This window comes from Equus caballus, chromosome X (assembly GCF_041296265.1).
Source record: "Equus caballus isolate H_3958 breed thoroughbred chromosome X, TB-T2T, whole genome shotgun sequence".
NCBI lineage: Eukaryota > Metazoa > Chordata > Mammalia > Perissodactyla > Equidae > Equus > Equus caballus.
In genome coordinates, this window is record NC_091715.1 from 16,744,491 (window position 1) to 16,769,926 (window position 25,436).

Here is a 25,436-nt window from a genome sequence, read left to right on the forward strand (position 1 = left end):
CCTTCATGATATGTTTAACTCACTTGTCTGTTACTTCTAGTCAGTGTACAGAATTTATTCTATTACCACACAGATCCACAGGCCACACAGGAATAAAAGCAAGCATGAGTATCTACTTCTTTAGTCTTTTTAACACTTGTTTTATAGAGCAAGCATGCAGGAACATTGACAGATTCCTTTGCATCTGTGTATTCATTCCATTTTCCAGACTTCAGTTTCTAATCTCATTTGTTTTATAGAATTAATCAAGAAAAACTAAATAAAAAGAGAAACCCTTGTCATATGCCATTTCTGAGTCACTCTTTTGGGACTTCATATGGTAGTGACATCTTGGGGAAAAACAGCCTTATGAAGTACTAAGTGCTAGCTATCAATTTAGGCGTGGATTTTATGAACTAAGTTTCCTGACTATTGGTTCATAATGTGGGCTTTAACTTCTCCAAGGATGCTACCTAGCCTGCCATATGTCAGTGTTTGTCATCAAGTTTTAGCAGAATCCCCCTGGGGGAGCTTGTTAAGAATTTTATGAGCCACACACCCAGGACTTACGATTCAGGTTCCTTAGGTGATTCTGATACAGTTGATCCAGAGATAAAACTTGAAGTAATTTATAGGCTATTTCTTACTGCCCTATGATCCCAAATAATTAAGATTCTCCATATTTTCACTACATAGATATTTTGTAAATTAAATTAAGCTACCTTTCTGAAGTGATATCTAGTAGCCCAATTGGGAAAGAATGGTAAATGTGGAATATTTGCATATTAATATTGGTGTATTTATCTCTTTTTATATAGAAAACTCTCTACTCCGATATATGAGCAATGAAAAAATTGCTCAAGAAGAATACATGTTTCAGAGAAACAGCAAGAAAGATACAGGGAAGAAGTCTAAAAAGAAGGGTGATAAGAGTAATAGCCCGACTCACTATTCATTGCTACCTAGTTTGCAAATGGATGCATTGAGACAAGACATCATGGGCACGCCTGTGCCGGAGACCACACTATACCATGTAAGTAAAATTTCAAAGACTCTGCGATACAGCTTTTATTGGGAGACTGGCAAATGACTCTTTTGGCTAAACTCCAGATTATTTATTTTTAACCTATTGCCAGATTTTCATAAAACATCCTAACTTTAGAATTTCTGCCCTTGGAAGAAATATGATGGCTTATTGATTTGTTCTTTGGTTTGTATGTTCAGTGAGTTCATATGTTGGAGCAGGTTTGATTTTTAATGAAGTAATGTGCACCAAATTGCTGGAGAATAGTAATTAATTAGCTGACTAATCATCAATGTGATTATACACAGTAAATGGGTAGCTGTAAAATTCAACATTAAAGATAGAATTTTTAATATATTCATGATCTCATTTGAAAGTGAGCATCTACTATGTACTAGACTTGGAGCATTGTGCTTGAGATGAAAATGGGGAAACATAGCACACCATTATATGGAGAGAAAGACACACTGAGAGTCCTAATGTAATTTGACTGTTGTAATGGGTGGGTACAAGAAGTGTAGGAAGAGCATAGGAGAAGGAGGGCCTTAGTCTGCTGGGGAAGTGAGAAAAGGCTTCAGATTGGGAAGCATTTGGGTGGAGTGTAGGATGAGTAGCAGTATTTTTGTGGAAAGGCATATGGAGGTGCGCCACAATTGTGTAAGAATATGGCATGTTTCAGGGACTTCATATGACTAAGAATTACTGGTTCATTAAAAATTGAGGGACGGTGTGTGAGGAAGAGGCAGTATGATGGACCTGGAGAGGTAGACAAGGCTTCAATCAAGAATTTTATGATAAAGTGCTTAGGCTCTTTCCTGCAAGGATAAAGAGCTATTGAAGACTTTTCAGCCAGGGACTTGCATGATGACATTGGCCTGTTGGATCTCTCTGGTGCAGAGCATTGATCAAGAGGTGTGAAGCCAAAGGCAGGGCTATTAAGCCCAGGCCAAATGGATGAGCAACTAGGACAAATGGCAGTGTGGATGCTAAGAATCTTGTTATCCAAAATATTCAATTCACAAAATCACTCATTTTATGCCATTTTGGTTAAAATGGAGTTTCTTGTGCCAATGGACCTATAGCTTCTTATTAGGAATGCTTGAAAAACATGGACTACAAGTTTTTAAGTAATTTAAACAACTGTGCTTAATGCTCAGAATGTCAAAAAAACTTAATCTGTCACTGCTGTAGAAGCTGTAGTTACCTAGGTATACAAGGTGTGAAAGATTTAATAACTTGTACTTGAGTCGCTTTTCTGAGTAAATCTTTTAAATCATCTACTTATTCTATAGCTCTCTCATAAAACTAGAGTGTATAAAAATATTTTCCTTTATTTTAATTGCAGTAGGAGTGCAGCTAGCACTCCTAGGTGCTCATTCTCTACCCTCTCCTGTCCCCCGTTACATACCCCCAAGCCTCTTCCTCTCCAAGAGAATAGTGTCCGTATCAAAACGTGCTCCTTTAAATGACTGACTGATCAAATTGTTACTTTTTCCAGAGATATTTGCAGTCAGTCTGAAAGTAATGCTGCTAGCTGTATGAAGGGGCCACTTTTGCTACCACTAGTCAGAAATGCTGTCTGAACAGTGAGCTCCCTCTAGAATCTGGTGTTCTGGTCATAAGTAATAGCCTGAACAAAGATCTAAACATAAGAAACAGTTGGCCTGTTCAAGAGGGAAGTTGGTAGTGAGAGATGAAGCTGGAGAGGGAAGAAGAGGCCACTTCACCTAGAGCATGTAAACTGTTAAAGAGTTTGGATTTATCCTAAGAAGAGGGGTAAGCCATTGAAGGCGCATCTAAAGACTCAGTCTGTGCCATCCTGTCATGCACATCCAGACAGAAGTATACTGTGTGAGGAAGGAAAATAGAGATGAGTCTTGTGGATTTTGAGTTATTAAGTTACAGAAGATAGTAAAAGGTGAATGAAACTGGTAATCAGGAATATTGAGAGTATTGTCTAGGAGCATAAATTGTTACCACTTTTCTGAGGGGCATTATTTAGCTATATGTATCAAGAACCTGGTCTGGTAACTTGACTTCTAGAAGTTTATTCCAAGAAAGAAATCAGAGAGTCAGCTTTTGCCTCCTACTTTTATTATGTGTCCTAAGTCTGTAATATGGTATTTCCCAGATGGATGATATTTATCCCAACTAATTTTTGACAGAAGGACAGCACAGAGTAAGGAATATTGTTAATGATGGGGGTAAGTGCTTCTAACTCTGTTCTCTGGTTTAAAAGAAGCTAAATAATTGTTAGCTCCAAAATGCATGTTAGATGCCTATAATCCACGTTCAAAAAGAGAGGGGTTTTTACTAGACTCTGAGTTCGCTTGAGGACCTTGTTTAGTACGTTCACAGATAGCAAGGAAGTTTCCACATTTGTTACATATTTTGAACCTCACAGCAACTATATTTGCAAATGACAAAACTCAAACTCAGAAAAGTTAAATGATTTACCCAGAGCTGTATTGCAAAAAAGTCTAAGAGTAAGGACTAGAACCCAAATCACCTACTCCAGTGATATCTCCACACTACCTTGGTTCTCTGTGCATGGTAGGCATTCCATACACAAATGAATGTGTGCTTTAATGACTTGAATGAGTGAATTTTGAAAATGTTTGACTTTAAGAACATGTGCCTTCATATGTGGATTTAATAACGTTTTCAGTACCTGGATTGATTTCTACCCACATTTCTCTTTTGCACTATGTTACTGTTATTAAGTTTGGAAAAACATACAGAGCTGCTGCTGTTATAAAGCACGAATAGTTATTTAGCATGATCTGTTGCTGAGAGTACAGAGAATGTAGTTAAAATTACCTGGACCTCAGAGGCATAACAACATACACTTAAATGATTGCTTTTTTTTTTTCCTGCTTTTTTCTCTTCAAATTCCCCCAGTACATAGCTGCACACTTTCATTGTGGGTCCCTCTAGTTGTGGCATGTGGGATGCCACCTCAGTGTGGCCTGACGAGTGGTGCCATGTCCGAGCTCAGGATCCAAACCGACAAAACCCTGGGCTGCCTCAATGGAGCGCACAAACTTAACCATTTGGCCACGGGGCCGGCCCCAAAATTCTTTTTTTTTTTTGAGCAAGATTAGCCCTGAGCTAACATCCGCTGCCAATCCTCCTCTTTTTGCTGAGAAAGACTGGCCCTGAGCTGACATCCATGCCTGTCTTCCTCCACTTTCTATGTGGGACGCCTACCACAGCATGGCTTGCCAAGCTGTGCCATGTCCACACCCGGGATCCAAACTGGCGAACCTCAGGCCGCCAAAGTGGAACGTACGCCCTCAACCACTGCACCACTGGGCCAGCCTCATAAATGATTGCTTTTTATATTTCATGGGAATTCTGATTTTATCTTTTTTATCTGTTTATACAGTCTTATTTACAAATGAAAGGATTTTTCCTGATATCAGATTTTCCTGAAACACAAGATCAATATGTAATACAGTCACCTTCATGATGGACAACTAATCTTCATTCTTACCAATTATTCCTTTGGATAACACAGCCATTTTTGGTGGAATAGGACTTAAGTGGAAGAGGACTATGAAGATTTTGAATACTGAGTTTTGTAGGCTGCTGCCTCTGCTGTAATACTAGTTCCGTGTGGTCTGAGTTCAGATTTACAGAAAACTTAATTAAGTTTAATAGCAGGATCATACCAGCATTAAATACTCTAAGACAATTTCCTGAAGGGGTATATATGTGTGTATGTGTGTGTAGGGTCTTCCTTTGAAGCAGACCTAGATTATAATTCCCATTGGTCTATTTTGGAAAGTAGCCCAATAAATACATACAAAGCAAAGCAAACACAGTTTGGCTTCAGTGTTTTACTCATTCCTCTTAGCAATTATAGCAGAAATGTTTATATAATAATAAGGAAGATTTAGAAGTTTATGGTATTGTAAAATATACAATTTAATTTTTTTATTGATTCCATATGTTTATTATTCCAGTTTATATGTTTTTTCTCAAACTTACTTTAAAGGAAATCATTCACTGTGCTCGAACTACTCTGTTCATGCACCAGTCTTTGCCACCTCTCTCCTTTCCAACATGCTGTTTCCTCTGCTGAGAATGCTTTTACCCATTTTTTCCCCCAACTGGCTCCTATCTAAACCTGGAATTGCCGAGACTTTCCCTGACCACTTCCCCCTGAACTAAATCACTTTCTCCTAGTGTAGTCTCTTGGCACCCTGTATATTTTCTTCAAAACCTTTCTTATGATTTGTAATTATATATTTATGTGATATCTGCTTAGTGTCTTTCTCCACTGTACGTGGTAGTGGCGGCATGTCCATGTCCATGACAGGAAAGGAGAATTTCCCTATTTTGTTTAGCACTATATTTCAATGCCTAGTGTAAGTATAGCACCTTACAAGTACTCAATAAAAATGTGATGAATAGGGGCTGGCCTGGTGGTACAGCAGTTAAGTGCACACGTTCCACTTTGGCAGCCTGGGGTTCGCCAGTTCAGATCCCGGGTGTGGACATGGCACCACTTGGCAAGCCATGCTGTGGTAGGTGTCCCACATAGAAAGTGGAGGAAGACAGGCATGGATGTTAGCTCAGGGACAGTCTTTCTCAGCAAAAAGAGGAGGATTGGCAGCGGATGTTAGCTCAGGGCTAATCTTCCTCAAAAAAAAAAAATTTGATGAATAAATGAATGAACGAGTGAGTGCATGTGACAGGAAGTCCAATGCCTTTCTCAGTATTTCTCAGTTGATATCCTAAGCCTGCAAACAGAGCCACCTCCATGCTCTAGGCCAGCTCTGCCCAGCATAAGCAAGCCTTCAGTTGGAGTGTATTAGTAGTGGGAACTGTCAGAAACTTATTTCCGTAGGCCCAGTGTTCCATGTGCCTGGGGAGAGCCCTAGGACTCTCAGTGTCTTCTGTCGTGTTTGTCTAGTCCATATGACTCAATTCTACTTTGTTTTATTGATTAACATTCCATTTTACTCCAATGATTGGAACCCTGCCCTTATTGGCCCATCCTCCAAGGAGCATCTGCCTGGTTTATAGTGCTACAGAAGACAGACCATGTGTTACCTATCTCTGGCCACCCACCCATTTCAAACAGTATTGTAAGTACCCAGTAATTACGCTCACCACGTAGGACTCCCTATCAAAGCATTTTGCACCTTTAATCAGGGTGATTTACAAAATGTCTCTGCTCCACAGGTGCCACCAGTGCAACAGGATTAGCGCCCCCTCAGCCCCTCCCCCTCCCCCACTCCAGCTCAGAGCTTCAGTTCTAGCTAGTTCTTGCTTTCTTCCAATCACTGCCATCTCGTTATGGAGGTCGCAGTATGCCTGTCAGCCAAGCATGTTATGGTATTTTTCAAAAGAGTGTAACGTTATTTTACCTACTCACTGATTCTCTGTCTGAAAATGTGGGAGTTCTTAGCTGACAAGGCCCTTGTCTGACCTGAGAGTGCATGAAGAAAAGGCAGATTGAAGTGTGTGTGTGTGTGTGTGAAATCCAAATGTATTGATAAAAGCCTTTAGATAAAGAATGATTAGATTCAGCACTTTTTTTTCCTTAATATGATATACATATGATGACTTGCTTTCACGTTAAAGCTTCTAAACTAAATCCATAAACAAAATAATTATTTTAAATCTACATGCTGAGATGCCAGAACAAGTAAAATTTGATTATGGATTCAGGCAACATGCAAGTATGCTTTCATAAACTGTGTAATGTGATTTTAGATGGCTTATTTAAAACAGATTTTGAGTAGGTGTTCAAAAAATCTGGATAATTCCTTTCATAACATTCCAATATTTGTGTGGCTTGTCTTAGTTATTTAAGATATAACTACAAACATTCAGTTGTTGTTTTACTTCTGATAAATACTTTTAGCTATTCTCATCCATTTGTGAGGGGATTTTTGGTGTAGCTCCTGGGGGAAGGAGTGCATTGCTGTTAAAAGGTATTTTGTTTTTTAAAATTTAACAAGAAAATAGACATTATGAAATAGATACTATTCTGAGTAATTTACAAATTTTAATTCATTTATTCCTCACAACCTCTGAGGAAGGTGCTCGTGTTATCCCCATTTTACAGATTAGGAAGCTGAGGCACATGGATTAAGTAAGTAGTAATTGGTGGAGCTGGAATTTGAACACTGGCAGTCTGCCACTTAGCACACTATGTTGCCCCTCAAAAAATAACATAACCTAGCAGAAACTCAACAACAATTCTAGTAGTGTCAACTATGCATAAGGCCCAGTGTAAATACTGTGGAATGTATATAAGCTAGTAATAATATTGCCACTGCTACTGCTAATAATAGCTAATATTTGCTGTTGCCTATTAAGTTCCTGTGCTAAGAACTTAGAATACATCATCTCATCGAATTCTCAAATTGACCTTGTGAGGTTGCTGCTATTGTTATATCTAGTTTGCCAAACTGAAACACAGAGTTTACCTTACTCATGGTCACACAGCTAGAAAACAGCATGCTTGAAATACGAGTCCAAGCAGTCTGGCTCCCAATTTCACATTTTTAGATGAATAAAGCCATTTCTCCTCATGGGGATTTTACCGTCTATTTGAGAAGACAGCTATTATCACAAAGATGAAAAATATGCTGTATTGTCAGCATATAAACATTTATAATTAAATTTATCTGCAGTTATAAAGATTGGCTTGTCTAACTGTCTGACTTAGCTGCTTTGTTTCAGGATCAATGTAACTAAAATAAGAGGGCAGTTAATTTTAGTGGCTAGTTAGCCATCTGAGCTAACAGTTGTTTATAACAACCATTTTCTCCACATTTTGACTTAACTCACCTAGACACAGCCATAGTACAGTATGACATGATGTTTCTGCTCACCAGGGTGGGTGCAGACATGTTAGATATCCATTCTAAATTTTATTGTATTCATACTCGTATGTATTCTCTGATTCCTGTGGATGACTTGATTATTTCTGGAGTGTTAATGCCAAATTCATAGTAGCACTGGCAAAGTCCTCCAGTCCCAGTCCTGCACTGGGAGCAGCCTGGACTGTGAAAAGTGTTTCCCATTGGGCCACTTCACTGGAGCAGTGGCTTTCAAAGTATGGGCTGTCCTTGGCGAATGGCTCCTGGTGGCTGAGGCTTGATGCAGAAATGACAGTCCTTTCTTTGATTCTTACGTGGCAGATAATGCATAATTTCACAGACATTCACTTGTGTCTAGATATCACTTACTAATAACCTTCTAAATGATTTTAAAAGGTTACAAATTGAATAATTGTATAATAATGCTTTAATAGAGTTTACTGAATATTCTAATTCACTATTTTTCCAAGAAGTCTGGTATTCATGCAACTGACAATGCAGTCATGCTCTTATTGCACAAGCACAAGTGTAGATGGTTTGGGGTCCCATGGTCTTCAGAAGGAATGCTATATTGTTACATCATCAGGACTTTTTAAAGTTACCTGTAGTTTTCAGTTGCAATGTTTTTCATTATAAATTATCATTAGGCTTCATCACTATCAATTTTAGTTTGTTTTAGGTTGCTTACTTTACTTGCTAGCATGTTGTGATTCATATCACCCACAGTTTGCTAAAAATGATACTATGAATCATCCATACCCAAGAATACTTACACAGTCATATTCTATTGGTATCACTTAGTTAGTTTTCCATTGGAAAGTGCAGAAAAATGGACCACAGAGTCTGTTGGCCTATCTTAGGGGCCACAATCAAAAACTCTTGAGACCTACCACCTTAGATATAGCTATATGGTTTACAAAAAGAAGAAAAGATAAAAGAAATTTTGGCTTTGTCTATAATGTGCAACAGTTTATGGAATGTTTGTCCGTGAAGAAGTCTAGGAGGAAAATTCACTTGAGTTACCTGACCCGTTTATACTAATAGTTATTTTTGCTTCTATACTTATGAAGTTTTTCTTTTAACAAATCATCTATTAGCACCCCTACCCCCTTTTTCTCATTCACCACCAACTGATGTACTTATAGTCTGACTGGCTAGACAGGTGTTAAAAACAGAACTATTCTTTGGAGATTTAAAGATTCACAGATACAAACTTTCAGCTTCAGACAAGGTGGAGCACATTCCATTTTCTTTTTCCTACTAATCACAATAACAACAACAAAACTTGGACAAAATACGTAAGATACCTACCACAAGACCCTAAACGGTGGACAAAAGAAGGCATTCAGGCTAGGGAACTCCTCACCTGAAGAACGACCTAGCAGTGAGTTTCCTGGGGGCTTTTCTTGCCTTTTATATTCCCTGGCCCAGGTGCTAGAGAAACCTACAACCTTAAAACGTCAATAGGCAGAGACAAAATAGACCCCCAAGCAAAGCCTGCTCTCTTTAGCCAAAGGACCAGGAAAAGGGCAGCCCACTAGGTCAGAAAGCTTTTAACAATACCTGCCTGTTCTCAAGGCAAAAACTATGAAAAAAATTGTGCTCCTCCTCCACCACAACAGGTATACAAAGGGTCCGTTCACTAAGAAGACATGAGAATCTTAAATGTATGTGCATGAAGGAATAGAGCCTCAAAATACTACAAGCAAAGTCCAACAGAACTGAAAGGAGAAATTGACAAACCTACAATTATAATTGGGGACTTCAGTACCCCTCTCTCAGTAATTGATAGAGAAATACTAAACTACTACCCGCCAACGGTATCTAACTGACTCCCAACAAAAGCAGAATGCACATTCTTTTCAAGTGTGCATTCATCAGGATAGACCATATCTTGGGTCGTATGACAAACTTTAATTTTAAAAGAACTGAAATTATACAAAGTGTGTTCTCTAATCATAATGGAATCAAACTAGAAATCAATAACAAGTAAGTCTCCAACCAATTGGAAACTAAAGGACACACTTCTAAGTAATCCATAGATAAAAGAAGTCGTCTCAAGGAAAATTGAACTGAATGAAAATGAAAACACAACATGCTTAGGGGAAAATTTATAGTACTAAATGCTTATATCAGAAAATGAGAAAAGTGTCAACTCAATAGTCTAACCTCCCTCTTCATAAAAGGAGAAAAAGAACAACAAAAAATAAGCAGAATGAAGACAATAAAGAGAAGAACAGAAATCAATGAAATTTGAAAACAGGAAAACAATAGAGAAAATCAAAACAAAAGCTATGAGTTTTTTGAAAAATCAAAAACAAATTGATAAACCTCTAGCAAAACTGACAAAGGGAAAAAAAGAAGATTCAAATTAATCAATATCAGGAATGAAAGAAAGAGTACCAACACTATAGACATTAAACGAATAACAAGGAAATACTATGAACAACTCTGTGCACCTAAGTTTAACAGTTTGGATGAAATGGACCAGTTCCTCAAAACCCACAAACTACCAAAAGTCTCCCAAGATGAAATAGATGATCTGTTATAGTCCCATAACTATTCAAGGAAATGAATCATTAAGACTCTTGAAAAATAAGTATAGAAATACTGAAGAAAGAGGGCCAGCCTGGTGGCGCAGTGGTTAATTTCACACATTCCGCTTCTCGGCGGCCCAGGGTTCACCAGTTCAGATCCCAGGTGCGGACATGACACCGCTTGGCAAAAGCCGTGCTGTGGCAGGCTCCGACGTCTAAAGTAGAGGAAAATGGGCATGGGTGTTAGCTCAGGGCCAGTCTTCCTCAGCAAAAAGAGGAGGATTGGCAGTAGTTAGCTCAGGGCTAATCTTCCTCAAAAAAAAGAAAAAAGAAATACTGAAGAAAGAACCAAACCTACAGCTGTCAAAGATTTAATGTATAGGACTTGTGACTTAATGGAATTCCTGAGACTGATTAAATTTATACATTTTAGTAATTGTGAAAATATTGTTTAAATCTTTGAAAAATTTTTGTTTCATAAATTTGTTTTTTAATAAATTAAGCATTATACAAAGAGAATAAAAAGGTTCACTAGTATGCCCTTACTCTTGAGAGATTTCTGCTCACACTGTATAAAACAGATTATTGGTAAACTGAAGCCAGTCCTTTCAGTGTCATGTTTAAACAAATTTGGGTCTGATTCTGCTAGTTCCTGGTTAGATAATGGCTGCCAGGAAGCAAAACACAAAATCTGGCTTAATTAGTGAGGCATCATGCAAAACAGGACACAAAAGAATTGGATTAGGAATTATTAAGATGAATTTATTAAATTTAAATCTTATTACAAATTCTTTCTTGCCTTTGAAAAAATAAGACAAATTCTGATGAGTGGCCCTTAGCTTGGTTGCTAAGGTCAATAATCATGAACTATTGGGGGACATACCTGCCTTAATCAGACAGGTTAAAGAAGCCCCATTCTTTTTTTTTTTTTTTTTTATTGAGTTATTGATAGGTTACAATCTTGTGAAATTTCAGTTGTACATTAATGTTTGTCAGTCATGTTGTAGGTGCACCACTTCACCCTTTGTGCCCACCCCCCCACCCCACCTTTCCCCTGGTATCCACTAAACTGTTCTTAGTCCATATTTTTAAATTCCTCATATGAGTGGAGTCATACACAGATTGTCCTTCTCTCACTGGCTTATTTCACTTAACATAATTCTCTCAAGGTCCATCCATGTTATTGCAAATGGAATGATTTTGTTCTGTTTTGCAGCTGAGTAGTATTCCATTGTATATATGTACCACATCTTCTTTATCCATTCGTCTGTTGATGGACACTTAGGTTGCTTCCACGTCTTGGCTATTGTAAACAGTGCTGCAATAAAGATTGGGGTGCACAGGACTTTTGGGATTGCTGACTTCAGGCTCTTTGGATAAATACCCAGTAGTGGGATGGCTGGATCGTATGGTAGTTCTATTTTTAATTTTTTGAGGAATCTCCATACTGTTTTCCATAGTGGCTGCACCAGTTTGCATTCCCACCAGCAGTGTATGAGGGTTCCTTTTTCTCCGCAACCTCTCCAACATTTGTTGCTATTAGTTTTAGATATTTTTGTCATTCTAACAGGTGTAAGGTGATATCTTAGTGTAGTTTTGATTTGCATTTCCCTGATGATCAGCGATGATGAGCATCTTTTCATGTGCCTATTGGCCATCCGTATATCTTCTTTGGAGAAATGTCTGTTCATGTCTCCAGCCCATTTTTTGATTGGGTTGTTTGATGTTTTGTTGTTGAGTTGCGAGAGTTCTTTATACATTGTGGATATTAAGCCTTTGTCAGATATATGACTTGCAAATATTTTTTCCCAGTTAGTGGGTTGTTTTTTTGTTTCAATCCTGTTTTCATTTGCCTTGAAGAAGCTCTTTAATCTGATGAAGTCCCATTTGTTTATTCTTTCTATTGTTTCCCTTCTCTGAGAAGGCATGGTGTCCAAAAAGATCCTTTTAATACTGATGTCAAAGAGTGTACTGCCTACATTTTCTTCCAGAAGCCTTATGGTTTCAGGTCTCACCTTTAGGTCTTTGATCCATTTTGAGTTTATTTTGGTGAATGGTGAAAAAGAATGGTCAATTTTCATTCTTTAACATGTGGCTTTCCAGTTTTCCCAGCACCATTTGTTGAAAAGACTTTCTTTTCTCCGTTGTATGCCCTCAGCTCCTTTGTCAAAGATAAGCTGTCCATAGATGTGTGGTTTTATTTCTGGGCTTTCAATTCTGTTCCATTGATCTGTGCACCTACTTTTGTACCAGTACCATGCTGTTTTGATTACTGTAGCTTTGTAGTATGTTTTGAAGTCAGGGATTGTGATACCTCCTGTTTTGTTCTTTTTTCTCAGGATTGCTTTAGAAATTCGGGGTCTTTTGTTGCCCCATATGAATTTTAGGATTCTTTGTTCTAATTCTGTAAAGAATGTCATTGGGATTCTGATTGGGATGGCGTTGAATCTGTAGATTGCTTTAGGTAGAACGGACATTTTAACTATGTTTATTCTTCCAATCCATGTACATGGAATGTCTTTTCATCTCCTTATGTCGTCATCCAATTCTCTCAGAAAGGCCTTGCAATTTTCATTATATAGGTCCTTCACTTCCTTGGTTAAATTTACCCCAAGGTATTTTATTCTTTTTGTTGCTATTGTGAATGGTGTTGTATTCTTGAGTTCTTTTTCTGTTGGTTCATTACTGGAGTATAGAAATGCTACTGATTTATGCAAATTGATTTTATACCCTGCAACTTTGCTGTCGTTGTTGCTTACTTGTAACAGTTTTCCAATGGATTCTTTGGGGTTTTCTATATATAAGATCATGTCATCTGCAAACAGCGAGAGTTTCACTTCTTCCCTCCCTACTTGGATTCCTTTTATTCCTTTTTCTTGCCTGATTGCTCTGGCCAGGACCTCCAGTACTATGTTAAATAAGAGTGGTGATAGAGGGCATCCTTGTCTTGTTCCTGTTTTCAGGGGGATGGCGTTCAGTTTTTGCCCATTGAGTATGATGTTGGCTATGGGTTTGTTGTATATGGCCTTTGTTATGTTGAGGTAGTATTATGCCCATTTTATTCAGAGTTTTTATCATAAATGGCTGTTGGATCTTGTCAAATGCCTTCTCTGCATCTATTGAGATGATCATGTGGTTTTTATTCCTCAGTTTGTTGATGTGGTGTATCACGTTGATTGATTTGCGGATGTTGAACCATACCTGTGTCTCTGGTATGAATCCCGCCTGATCCTGATGTATGATTCTTTTGATGAATTGCTGAATTCTGGTTGCCAAAATTTTGTTTAGAATTTTTGCATCTACGTTCATCAGTGATATTGGCCTGTAGTTCTCTTTTTTCGTGGTGTCCTTGTCAGGTTTTGGTATCAGCGTTATGTTGGCTTCATAGAATGTGTTAGGAAGTGTTCCATCTTCTGTAATTTTTTGGAATAGCTTGAAAAGGATAGGTATTAAATCCTCTCTGAAAGTTTGGTAGAATTCCCCAGGAAAGCCATCTGGTCTTGGGGTTTTATTCTTTGGGATGTTTTTGATTGCTGTTTCAATCTCTTTCCTTGTGGTTGGTCTGTTCAAATTGTCTGCCTCTTCTTGAGTGAGCTTTGGGAGATTGTAGTAGTCCAAGAATTTATCCATTTCCTCTAGGTTATCCATTCTGTTGGCATATAGTTTTTTGTAGTATTCTCTTATAATCTGTTGTATTTCTGCAGAGTCTGTTGTTATTTCTCCTCGCTCATTTCTGATTTTGTTTATTTGAGCTTTCTCCCTTTTTTTCTTTCTAAGTCTGACTAGTGGTTTGTCAGTTTTATTTATCTTCTCAAAAGACCAGCTCTTTGTCTCATTGATCCTTTCTACTGCCTTTTTCGTTTCAATAGTATTTATTTCTGCTCTGATTTTTATTATTTCTCTCCTTCTGCTGACTTTGGGCTTCATTTGTTCTTTTTTCTCTAGTTCAGTTAGGGGTGCTTTAAGGTTGCTTATTTGGGATTTTTCTTGTTTGTTAAGATGTGCCTGTATTGCGATGAATTTTCCTCTTAATACAGCTTTTGCTGTATCCCATATGAGTTAGTATGGCATGCTATCATTTTCATTTGTTTCCAGGTATTTTTTTATTTCTTCTTTAATTTCTTCAATGATCCATTGCTTGTTCAGTAGTGTGTTGTTTAGTCTCCACATCTTTGTGCCTTTCTCAGCTTTTTTCTTGTAATTAATTTCTAGCCTTATAGCACTATGATCTGAGAAGATGCTTGTTATTATTTCAATTTTTTTAAATTTGTAGAGGCTTGCCTTGTTTCCCAACATATGGTCTATCCTAGAGAATGTTCCATGTGCACTTAAGAATGTGTATTCAGCTCTTTCAGGGTGGAGTGATCTATATATGTCTATTAAGTCCAATTGTTTTAGTTTTTCATTCAGCTCCACTATTTCCTTGTTGACTTTCTGTCTGGATGATCTGTCCATTGATGTGAGTGGGGTGTTGAGGTCCCCTACTATTATTGTGTTGTTTTTAACATCTTCCTTTAGGTCTGTTAATAGTTGCTTTATGAATCTTGGTGCTCCTGTGTTGGGTGCATAGATATTTATAAGCGTTATTTCTTCTTGATGAAGTGTCCCTTTGATCATTATATATTGTCCCTCTGTGTCTCTCTTTACCTGTCTTATTTTGAAATCCACTTGGTCTGATATGAGAATTGCAACACCTGCCCTTTTTTCCTTGCTATTTGCTTGAAGTATTGTCCTCCACCCCTTCACCCTGAGTCTGTGTTTGTCCTTGGGGTAAAGAAGCCCCATTCTTTTTCATGTTGTAGACCTGTGTCTCCCAGTTTTATAACCTCAGAAAACTTCCTCAAATTTTTTTGGCAATAGGCCTTGTTTTGCTCCCATAATAGCCCTGCCTACATTACCTCGCCACCATAACTTATTTAATCGGGCATCTCAAGTTTCATAAAACTGTCGTAAAATTATTTTACCCCTAGAACTCTTTAAATTAAGCCTCTTTTTTTTTTTTTTTAAAGATTTTATTTTTTTTCCTTTTTCTCCCCAAAGTCCCCCAGTACATAGTTGTATATTCTTCGTTGTGGGTCCTTTTTAGTTGTGGCATGTGGGACGCTGCCTCAGCGTGGTTTGATGAGCAGTGTCATGTCCGCACCCAGGATTCGAACCAACGAAACACTAGGCCGCCTGCAGCGGAGCACGTGACTTTAACCACTCGGCCACGGGGCCAGCCCCTAAAGCCTCTTTTGATTGAAGGGCCATAACCTATACATCAAACTATTTTCTTCACTCAACTCCTCAAATGTGTTACCCCCTTGACAGTTTCACCACCCTCTAATTCCACAAAACTATAGGCCTAATGATTTGCTGTGTATGTCCAAATCTCATCGAAATATTCTTCTTAATAAACTACATATCTGGGTCTTTTGGCCCAGATCTTATGTGAGAATGAAGTTTAAGGCACAATTATTGACTACTGTTACATTCTAGTTTCTTGAGGATAACTTTTCCAAGAACAATGTTAAAATTGTTTGCAGTCTTCATGGACTCTTCATTGGCTTTTGGCTCAACCTAGAGTCTCAGTTCTAAATGATATTGCTAAATCTATTTCTTAACATCTCTACAAGTATCAAGTTAAGCCAAGAACAGGATCCTAATAGACTTGAACCCAAAGCAATCTGGTATGTTGAGCAAAAGGTGTTTCACTTCCTATTCTTTATATGCAAAAGATTTTAGATTAACTAGATGCAAGCTTTCCTGCCATAGGAAACAGGAGAATAAGTTATCTTCTCATATTCTCTTTTATTATCATAAATTTGAAGTGGCGTCAGGAGACAATTGTTCTTGTATTAAACCACTTCCAGGTAAAAGGGCTCAACGTTAAAGAAGAGAATTATCTTTTCTAAGATTCAAATGGCCAAGAATAATGTTGTAGTTGTAGAAATGAGCTTTAAGTCAGCTGTATGAACCCCGACACGTTTCTGAACCTCAGTTTCTCATCAGTAAAAGGAAGATAATAATACTTACCTCACCTGACTATTTCATATATTGTGTACAAAATTTTTTCCACTATGCTAGGCATATGGTAACTATTCTTAACGCCATGTGGAAAAGAAATTAGTTTATTTACATGGAGGAGAATTTACTTTCTGATGAGCAAATCAGAAAACCTTCTAGGACTAAAATATATGTCCTCTTTGGGCGTTAACAAGTGTATTGGTTAGGGTTCAATTGGAAGCAGAAGCACTAAGTGACGTGGAATGAAGGACTAGATCTTACTCAATTGAGGAACTGGTGAAGACGCCTCAGCAGAGCCAGTGGTCATGAAGAAAATCTGGATGTGAAGCTGGGGAGAGCAAGACAAACTAGAACCCATGAGCACAACTGGAACCCTGCCTCCAACTTCAACAATGAAGCTGGAGCCCTCTGCCATGGAGATTCACAGGCTCCCAGTCCAGGACTTGGAGGAGCTGAAGGAGTTGCAGGCCTGGCTGCTGACCCATACCAACAAGATGAGCCAGCAGAAAAGTGCCATTGTGTGTGAGCTGAGGCAGTGACTAACACCCTACGCGGATCTTCAGAGCATAAGGGCTTGCTGCTTCACGTGTATTCTCCAAAATTCACACAAATGTATGTTGTGGCCAGCCAACCCTAACTGGAACCATACACAGAAGGGAACTCTGAGATGCACAGTTCCAGCTTTGCTAAGATGACATAGTAGGAAACCACTACATTGAGGTTTCCTTTTCTATGGGCGCTGAAGCTGCCTACCAGGTAAAACCTGCTTTGAAAATTCTCTGGTGATAGTCTATGTGAGGATCAGTGGTAAAGTGAAAAATTCTGAATTATCATAAATCTGGAGTAGATTCAAGGTGCAGCCCACCTCTTTGAAGCTATCATCCCTACAGCCTACTGACGTAATTTCCCAAAGCGTATATTGGGAAATACAACTTCAGATTGTCTTCTATCTTCTGTCAAAAGATTGACTAATATAAAGAATAATTAGGATAAAATGTCTAATTTACCTGAAGAGATTTCTTCTTAATAAAACACATTAGACAATTCTTTAAAGAATTTCTTTGCATGCTCTTGAGGAAGAGTACCAGAAGGCTATATACCTAGACCATGTTATAAAAATATTTTTGAGGATATTGTATTTTCTACTCCTTTTTGGGCCCCCCCATATATATTTTTATAACTGGGTAAAAGCTTTGGCTCCCCATGATAACAGTGTATGTAAAGTATCTGATACTGTGTCTGCTACTGTGGTAATGCAGGAATATCCTTAGCATCCTTCCTCCAGCCCTACTATCAAAATGTCCTCACCAGTGGGCTGAGAACAAACCAAACCTAATCTAAGTGCATTTGAGGCAATCAGTCTGGAGAACTGGCGGCAAACGTCAGGCCCTGCAGAAATTTAATTTTTGATATCCGAGCTTGCATAAATTGTTTTCTTTCTGTTACTCAGTTTTCTCATTTACAGGATGAGCCTAGCACTGCAGAGAGGACTATGGAAAAATGCCATCTAAATTGACAGTGTAATGATGATTTGATGCCTGCTGCAAACACAGAATGTTAAAAAAAAATTTTCCCATCAAGTTCTTTTTATCCCTTCTGTTACATAAAACAAATTTTGCTTTTTTAGTCTTAAAATCATGTCCTAGTGGATAGTTCAGTATGGAAGGGAAGGAAGAGTATTATTTCTCTCTCTCAATTACTTTATTATAAAATGAATTGCATATAGTCACTTTTAAAATTTTCTAAACTTGTTTTATTTTTATCCAGTATTCTCTGTGAAAGATTTAAGAAACGAAATCTCCAGATAAAGAAAACTCCAACAAAACTAGCAGATATAGAAACATTTGAAGTGGTTGTCTTAGAGAGCTTGTCTAGTCTATAAGAGCAAAAATCTCAGAATAAGAGCTCGATATAAATATACTCTCAGATATAAAGGTATTTAGATAAAAGCCAGCATTGTTGGGATGAATCCCATTGATGTAGAAAGAACTTCATGATGAGAAAATATGTACAATGTATCAGAGCAACAAACCTAAAAATAAAGGTAACAAAAAAAGCTGTGTAGTTTCAGATTCTCTTAAATTAAAACTAAGTCAATAGCCAGAAAAAGTTTTCAGTAATTATGATTCAGTCATATCATTGCTAACAAAACTATCACGCCATTTACAGTGACTTCATTTGAGATTCTTAGTTTCACGCATTCTTCATTAGAGATGATTCTTTTTATATTACTTATTTCTCTATTTTCTTTTACATATAATTTTTTCCTTGTCATTGAATAGCCTTCAGGAGGTGAATCTGGTTCTCTCAGTTTTTTCCGTTCATAAACATTTCTTTGTCACAAAAGATGGGCAAGCCTACCCTGATTTCTCTGACACCCAGATGTTGACAGTTTGTTAAACAGAAGTGTCAGGAGCAGGAACTGCCCTAGTTCTGCTTTTCACCTGTTCAGACTTTCTGCCTCTCTCTTGTGTGCAAAATCTATGTTAATTGTACACATTAATCAAGCACCCAAAAATAGCTGTATCTGATATGACTGATGATAAGTTATTTCCATACATGGTGGAGCTTAAACATAAACCAAGTGCCTTTCAATGAATAATCTAGTGGTAAGTGTTAAGACTGACACTGATTACAGGTATACATAATTCCTAAAACATCAATAATTGGATGTACATTGGTGACTAGCCATTTTCCCCTTCTTTTTTTTTTTTTTTTTTTGAGGAAGATTAGCCCTGAGCTACATCTTCCAATCCTCCTCTTTTTGCTGAGCAAGACTGGCTCTGAGCTAATATCCGTACCCATCTTCCTCCACTTTCTATGTGGGACGCCTACTACAGCATGGCTTGCCAAGTGGTGCCATGTCTGCACCCGGAATCCAAACCAGTGAACCCTGGGCTGCCGAAGCAGACTGTGCACACTTAACTGCTGTGCCACCAGGCCGGCCCCTCCCTTCATTTTTAAGTCAGGATCATGTATAGTTAGTGCTCTGTGAGATAGCCTAAGAATATCTGGTCCAAATCCCTGATCTCGCAAGTAGCATAGTGACTTGACCACAGTCATAGAGCTGGACTATGTACTGGAATATGGAGAACTAGAAGTCAGGTCTCCTGATTCCTACCACACTGTTGTTCCACAGTACCAGGCCCTCCATTTTTGCTGAACGTAAACATTCAAAATGTATCACTCCAGCTGGTGTGTTGAGAACAGACTAGAGGGGCTGTGGGTTAGTGTGGGAGCGGGGAGGCAAGATAGGATAGGATCAGGTCAATTCAAGTGAGAGTTGATAATGGCTTAGCCCTGGGTGGTAAAGTGGAAGTGGTGAGAAGGGTTGGACTCTGGATATGTTTTGAAGGGAGTGTAGAAAGGATGTGCTGACAGACTGCTTATGATATGCCATAACTCGTAGCCTCCATGTCCCGAACACGTAGATGGTCAGCAAGTGCTTGATTCATGCTTTCAACAGATAATTGTATGTTAGGTCCTGCGCTGGGAGTTGAGTATAAAGTGGTGAGCTAATCAGATGGTTTCTGCCTACTTAGAAACTAACACAGTAGTTAAAAACCACATCTTGAGAAAGTGAACCAAGTAATTTTTTCTTTTTTAGGTGAGGATGATTGACTCTGAGCTAACATCTGTTGCCAATCTTTTTCTTTTCTTTCTTTTTTTTTTTTCTTCTTTCCCCAAAGTCCCCCAGTACATAGTTGTATATCCTAGTTGTAGGTCATTCTAGTTCTTCTATGTGGGACGCCACCACAGTATGGCTTGATGAGTGGTGCGTAGGTCTGTGCCCAGAATCCGAACTGGTGAGCCCAGGGCCACCAAAGCAGAGTGCGCCAACTTAAGCACTGGTCTCCAGACCCTGAACCAAGTAATTTTAAGGCATTGCATAATAATCAGCAGTGTATCTGGTGAAAAAGTGCATAACAATGAATCAGCTCCAAGAGATTTCTCCTTTGTAAAGAATTAGTGGAGAGCAGGCCTGCTTTATTTGGATCACTGGTTTTCTCATCAGTATTGACATAGGGTTTTTTAATTGCACTGAGTTCAATTAACACTGTTAATAGGTTTGGAATAAAATGTGATTGCAGTCCCATCCTTGTCTAACTTGGCTGAGCCTTATTATCTTTCTGTACCTTAGTTTCTATCTCATTTGCAAAATTAAAATGTTAACATGAGCCTTCCTCTCATGAAAATATTATGATTAATGGTTGCTACCCAAAAAAACTACAGATGTTTTTTAAACCCACAGTTCAGTATAACTTGATAATTACAATTGACAAAAACATGAAAATTAGAGTTTGGTAATGTGTTACTGGTTTGAATTATCTGCATTAATATAAGTGTTATCCTTAATATCTTCCTGTTTTATAGAATCCTTTCTTCCCACATAGCAATGTACTTATATCACATGTCATAGGAGGTTTTCATAAATGGATGTCTTCGTATCAGAAGCTGTTTTTCTTTTCTCTCCCATCGTTACTATGAGTTCAGAATATGTACTTGGGAGGCAGTACTGCACAGAGTGCTTAGGAGAAGAGATTTTGGGATTGATAGACCTTGGTTTGAACTTTGTGCCACTACCTGTGTGGTCCAGAGCAAGTTGTTTACGTATTCTGTGTCTCAGTTTTCTCTTCTTTAAAATGAGGTTAATAATAACCACTTCACAGATTTATTGTAAGGATTAAGATTGATAACTGATATAGAGTGCCTGTTACTGTGCCTGACACATAAGCCTTCAGTAAATGATAATTATTATGATCCAAGAATGACAGTTTCTGTTTTCCAGGGGTGGTGATTCTTGTTACTCTTCCCAACTACTCAACACTAATCACTCCTCTTCTTCCTACCTTATCACTTCTTAGGAAAAGGGGAATCACCTTATGGGATCCTGTATAAGATGCAGTCACCTCTTTTCTTCAGAATCTGATATTCCATGATATTCTTTTGATGAAGCATTGACTCTGCCCAACCTAATGAGTTTGACTGACCTTCTCTAAATCCCCCCATTTACTGCCCTTTTGCTTTTGTTTGACTGCTAATTTATTAGCATGCTTATTTTTTTAAAAAAAGCACACTTACTTTTTAGTGCATATGGAGCCATTTTCAGTTAATATAAAGTCAGGTTAACTTCAGACAGAATCCAGAGCAACCTCATCCCACCGCACTCAAAGACCCTATGTGCGTGCACTGCCTCATCCTTGCCCCACTCAGCTCAGAGTTTCTTTCTCATGCACCGGAATGGGTAAGGCCATCAGCAATGGCAAACTTGTCTAACTCTATGCTGTTATTTCTTGTAAGTGGAAGATTTCTTCATTACTGTTTGGTCCCATTAGCATCTTACCCCACTTGCTCATATTTAGACTTTTTCTGCTGACATACAGTAATGGGAAAGTATGAGAAAATAGTTTTCTTTGTGAAATATTTAAATCTCAAAGGCTTTTGTGTATTTTTTAATTAAAAAAATGAAATATGTGGAGTTAGCTATCATTTATCCCAAGTGTTTTCAAATTGCTAAGCACCTTCTTTTCTTATGTATAAGAAATAAGCTTTGTTTGACTACTCACTGAAGAATCTTGGAACTTTGCAGAAAATTACAGTAAGAGGAAGTTACTATGTTGCAACAAGAGAGTATTTTGATTGCAAAATTTGATTGCAATTTGCAACTTGAGAAGAATTTAATAGTAGCTGAGCTTTCAAAATGTAACACAGAAACTGTCATTTTCTTCTACAATTAAAGTAAGTGCTTCTGAAAGTTGCAGGATAAGAATGACCCAAATTACCCTCCCCCACATTTCCTCATCTAGAAGAGGGGGGAATGGAGTTTGAAGAGAACATCTGTGGACAAAATGGAAGACAAATAGTCTTTTCAGGCAAACGTCTGAAAAAGGGATCTTTTATAGCCAAACAGAATACTATTGCTTGCATTGCCATGGTTAAGAAGAGGATCAACAATACTTTCATAATGGCCTTTTATTTTAGCATTCTATTTCTGTGGATAGAATTATGATTTCAACACATCCATTCATAATTCATATAATTATTTGCATAAATATCTTTTGACACAGATTTAACGTACTTTTGCCAGTCACATCTTGAATTCAAATTTTATCTGTTGAGTGCACTAAGACAATGTCAGTGCAAGTAATGCTAAAGGAGATTGGATAAAAAGGAATATTTTCTTATGTACAAAATAAACAGCCTACTAAACAACAGAACTTTCAGTAATATGTTTTACATGGATTACTAGAGAAAAGACACCTGGCTCATTTATTTCCTGATGAAAGACTTCTGGTTAAAACAACTAATTAAGACTACATCCTATGCCCTTTACTGATAGTTTGCTCAATTTTCGTTCATGCAGCCAGTCTTTAGGGAGCACCTCCTCTGTGCTAGGCCATGTTCTAGGCAGAAGATAAAACAGTGCATAAAATAGACGGAATTCCTCTTCTTACGTGCAGTTTATATTTGGAGGGAAGGCTGGGTAATAAACAAGAAATATAAGTACTTTCAATAATACTAAGTGCTAAGGAGAGAAATAAAGCAGGGAAGGAAAACAGGAAGTGTTGAGGGCAGTAAGGATAACAATTTTAGATAGGCAAGCCTGGGAAGAACTAACAAAAAAGAAGCATTTGAGTAATGATCTGAAGAAGGTAAGGCAGTAAGCCACAATAATATCTGGGCAAAGACCATTTCAGACAGAGGAAACAGCAAGGGTTTACTTAGGCCCTAAGATGAGACTCTATTTGGCATGATCTAAGAACAGCAAGTATGACTGGAGCAAAGTTAGGGTAGGGGCAGGAGGCAAAGATAACAGAGGCCAGGTAATACAGGGCCTTCAAGGTTATTGGAAGGATTTGGACATTTATTCAGAGTGAGGTGAGGAGCCGTTGGAGAGTTTCATGTAGAGGAATGACATGATTCAAATCATATTTGAATGGCTCCTTGTGCTCAACATAGAGGAGGTAAAAGCAGAGGCAGGGAGAACCATGAGGAGATATTTCAGTGATCCAGGTGAAGGGTGATGGTGGCTTAGACCAGGGAGCTAGTAGTAGAAGTAGCAAGAAAAAGACATATTGTAAAAAAAACAATGTTTGAAGGTGGAACTAATATAGCCTTCTGGTGGATTGGCGGTGGGATCTAAGAGAAAGAAAAGAATCAAGATTGTGAGTCATTGTGGAGGGAAATGGGATTGCCATTTACTAAGGTATAGAAGACTAGGAGAGGAGCAGATTTGGTTGATAGGTAGTGGATATCATCAGCTCAGTTTTGTACACATTAAATCTGTTGAGTTAGCCTACAGCTCACCCAAGAAGTCCCGGCTGATGATAGGAGTTCTTAACTTGCTAAAGATCAGAATTTATAGACATTCTTAGAGAGAATGTTCAAAGAACTTTCACCCAGATGCTCACTACAATGAGCAGAAAGTGCTAATGAAGATATTAGAAAGATTTTATTGAGTTATGATTTAGGAAATAAGGTAAAAATATGTTTTTTAAGGGAATCGACCTTCACAAATGCTTACAAAAGATATCTGTTTTTTGTTGGTGAATAAGCATTGTGAGTTTATGCTTTAGTCAGGGTCAAAAACGAAATCTAGTCTCCAAGGACCAGAAAAAAGAACAAAATTGCTCAGTGGTAAATGGGAACTAAAACCACATACCTGGTAGGCTCTGAGTCCAGAAGGAGATAGAGATGAGTGGGAGTCTGATGTGTATCAGAACAGATGGACCACTATGTCGGAAAACTGCAGATTGACTCACTGGGTTAAACCAACTGGGAAGGCAAGCAGAGCTTCCTTACCCTTGAGGAAGGAGGTTGAATAAAGATACAACCACTGACCAGAGCTATGACTTCTATAAAGGTGATTCTTTCCTTACTAAATGCAAAGTATGGGGAATCCACAAAAGCCCTTAAAGTAAATTTTGAAATAATAACAGAATGATTAAAAACAGTGGATATTCAGAAGAACCAATACCAGCTAGACATCCTGGATATGTAAAATATAGCCAGTGAAGTAAACACTCTATAGATAGGATCAACTTTATACTGGATACAATCAGAGAGAATATTGGGAAATTGGAAGAGAGCAGAATGAATTCACCTAAAAAACATTGCAGAAATATGGAAGGATAAAAAATATGAAAGATACGTGGATGATAAATTGAGAGGTGCCAGTGTATGTCTAGGGAAAAAAGAGACAGACTAGTAAACAAAACATTTGAAGAGATAATACCTGAGAGTTTTCAGAATTAACGAAATAATGCCTTCAAGTACAACACAATGAATGCTAAGTAGGATTAATTAAAATAAATTATAACTAGACATCATAGTGCAATTGCAGAATATCAGGGATAAAGAGAAAAATAATTTAAAAACCATAGACTAAAGACAAATTAAAACAAATGAGAGAGTAGCTACAGATGTCTTCAGAGCAACAATGGATGCCAAAAGAAAATAAAGTAACATGTTCAAATTGCTAAGTTATTTTCAACTCAAAATTCTATACCCAGCTAAGCTATTGAAGAGTGAAGGATTTTTTTATTTTCACTCCAAAACATAAAGATCTAGAAGAGTTTGCTGTTCACAGACTGCTGTGAAAGAACTTCTAAAGGATATACTCACTTGAGCATGGACCTGGAACAAGGGTGATCTGAAGCTAATAAGAAAAGTACAGAAATAAAATATATTATAAATTTTCACTTTCATAAGGAAAACATTCATTATCATGGAAGCAAAGATTCCAGGCCTCTTTTTTTTTTTTCAGTTAGTCATAGCACCTTGTATGATCTGCTGTTATCCATTATAGTCATGTGTCTCTTCTTAATGTTTTGCTCTTATTAAATTTTTCATGATATCATTAGAAACTGAAAAAAAATTATACCAATTAAGTATATGTCACTCAGAATGAATAATTCCATCAGTTTTACTGGAAAAGACTACACAGGATTATAAATTTGCACCTTGGGATACTTAATCACACTTGCTGATGACATGAGGAAATTTTCACTGTCAGGAGCTTATGTATATGAATGATGAACAATTTCT

The 25,436-nt window shown here is 37.8% G+C and overlaps 1 protein-coding gene across 10 annotated transcripts in view; it reads left to right on the forward strand.

Moving 5' to 3' along the window:
• The window catches only part of CNKSR2 (connector enhancer of kinase suppressor of Ras 2), a 256,308-nt gene that overhangs the window by 166,547 nt on the left and 64,325 nt on the right, over positions 1 to 25,436 (forward strand). For all 10 annotated transcript variants that reach the window (XM_023633518.2, XM_070257233.1, XM_070257235.1 and 7 more), the window contains one exon: positions 798 to 1,012. In XM_023633518.2, coding sequence (XP_023489286.1) covers positions 798 to 1,012 — 215 coding nt within the window. The remainder of the gene's footprint in view (positions 1 to 797; positions 1,013 to 25,436) is intronic.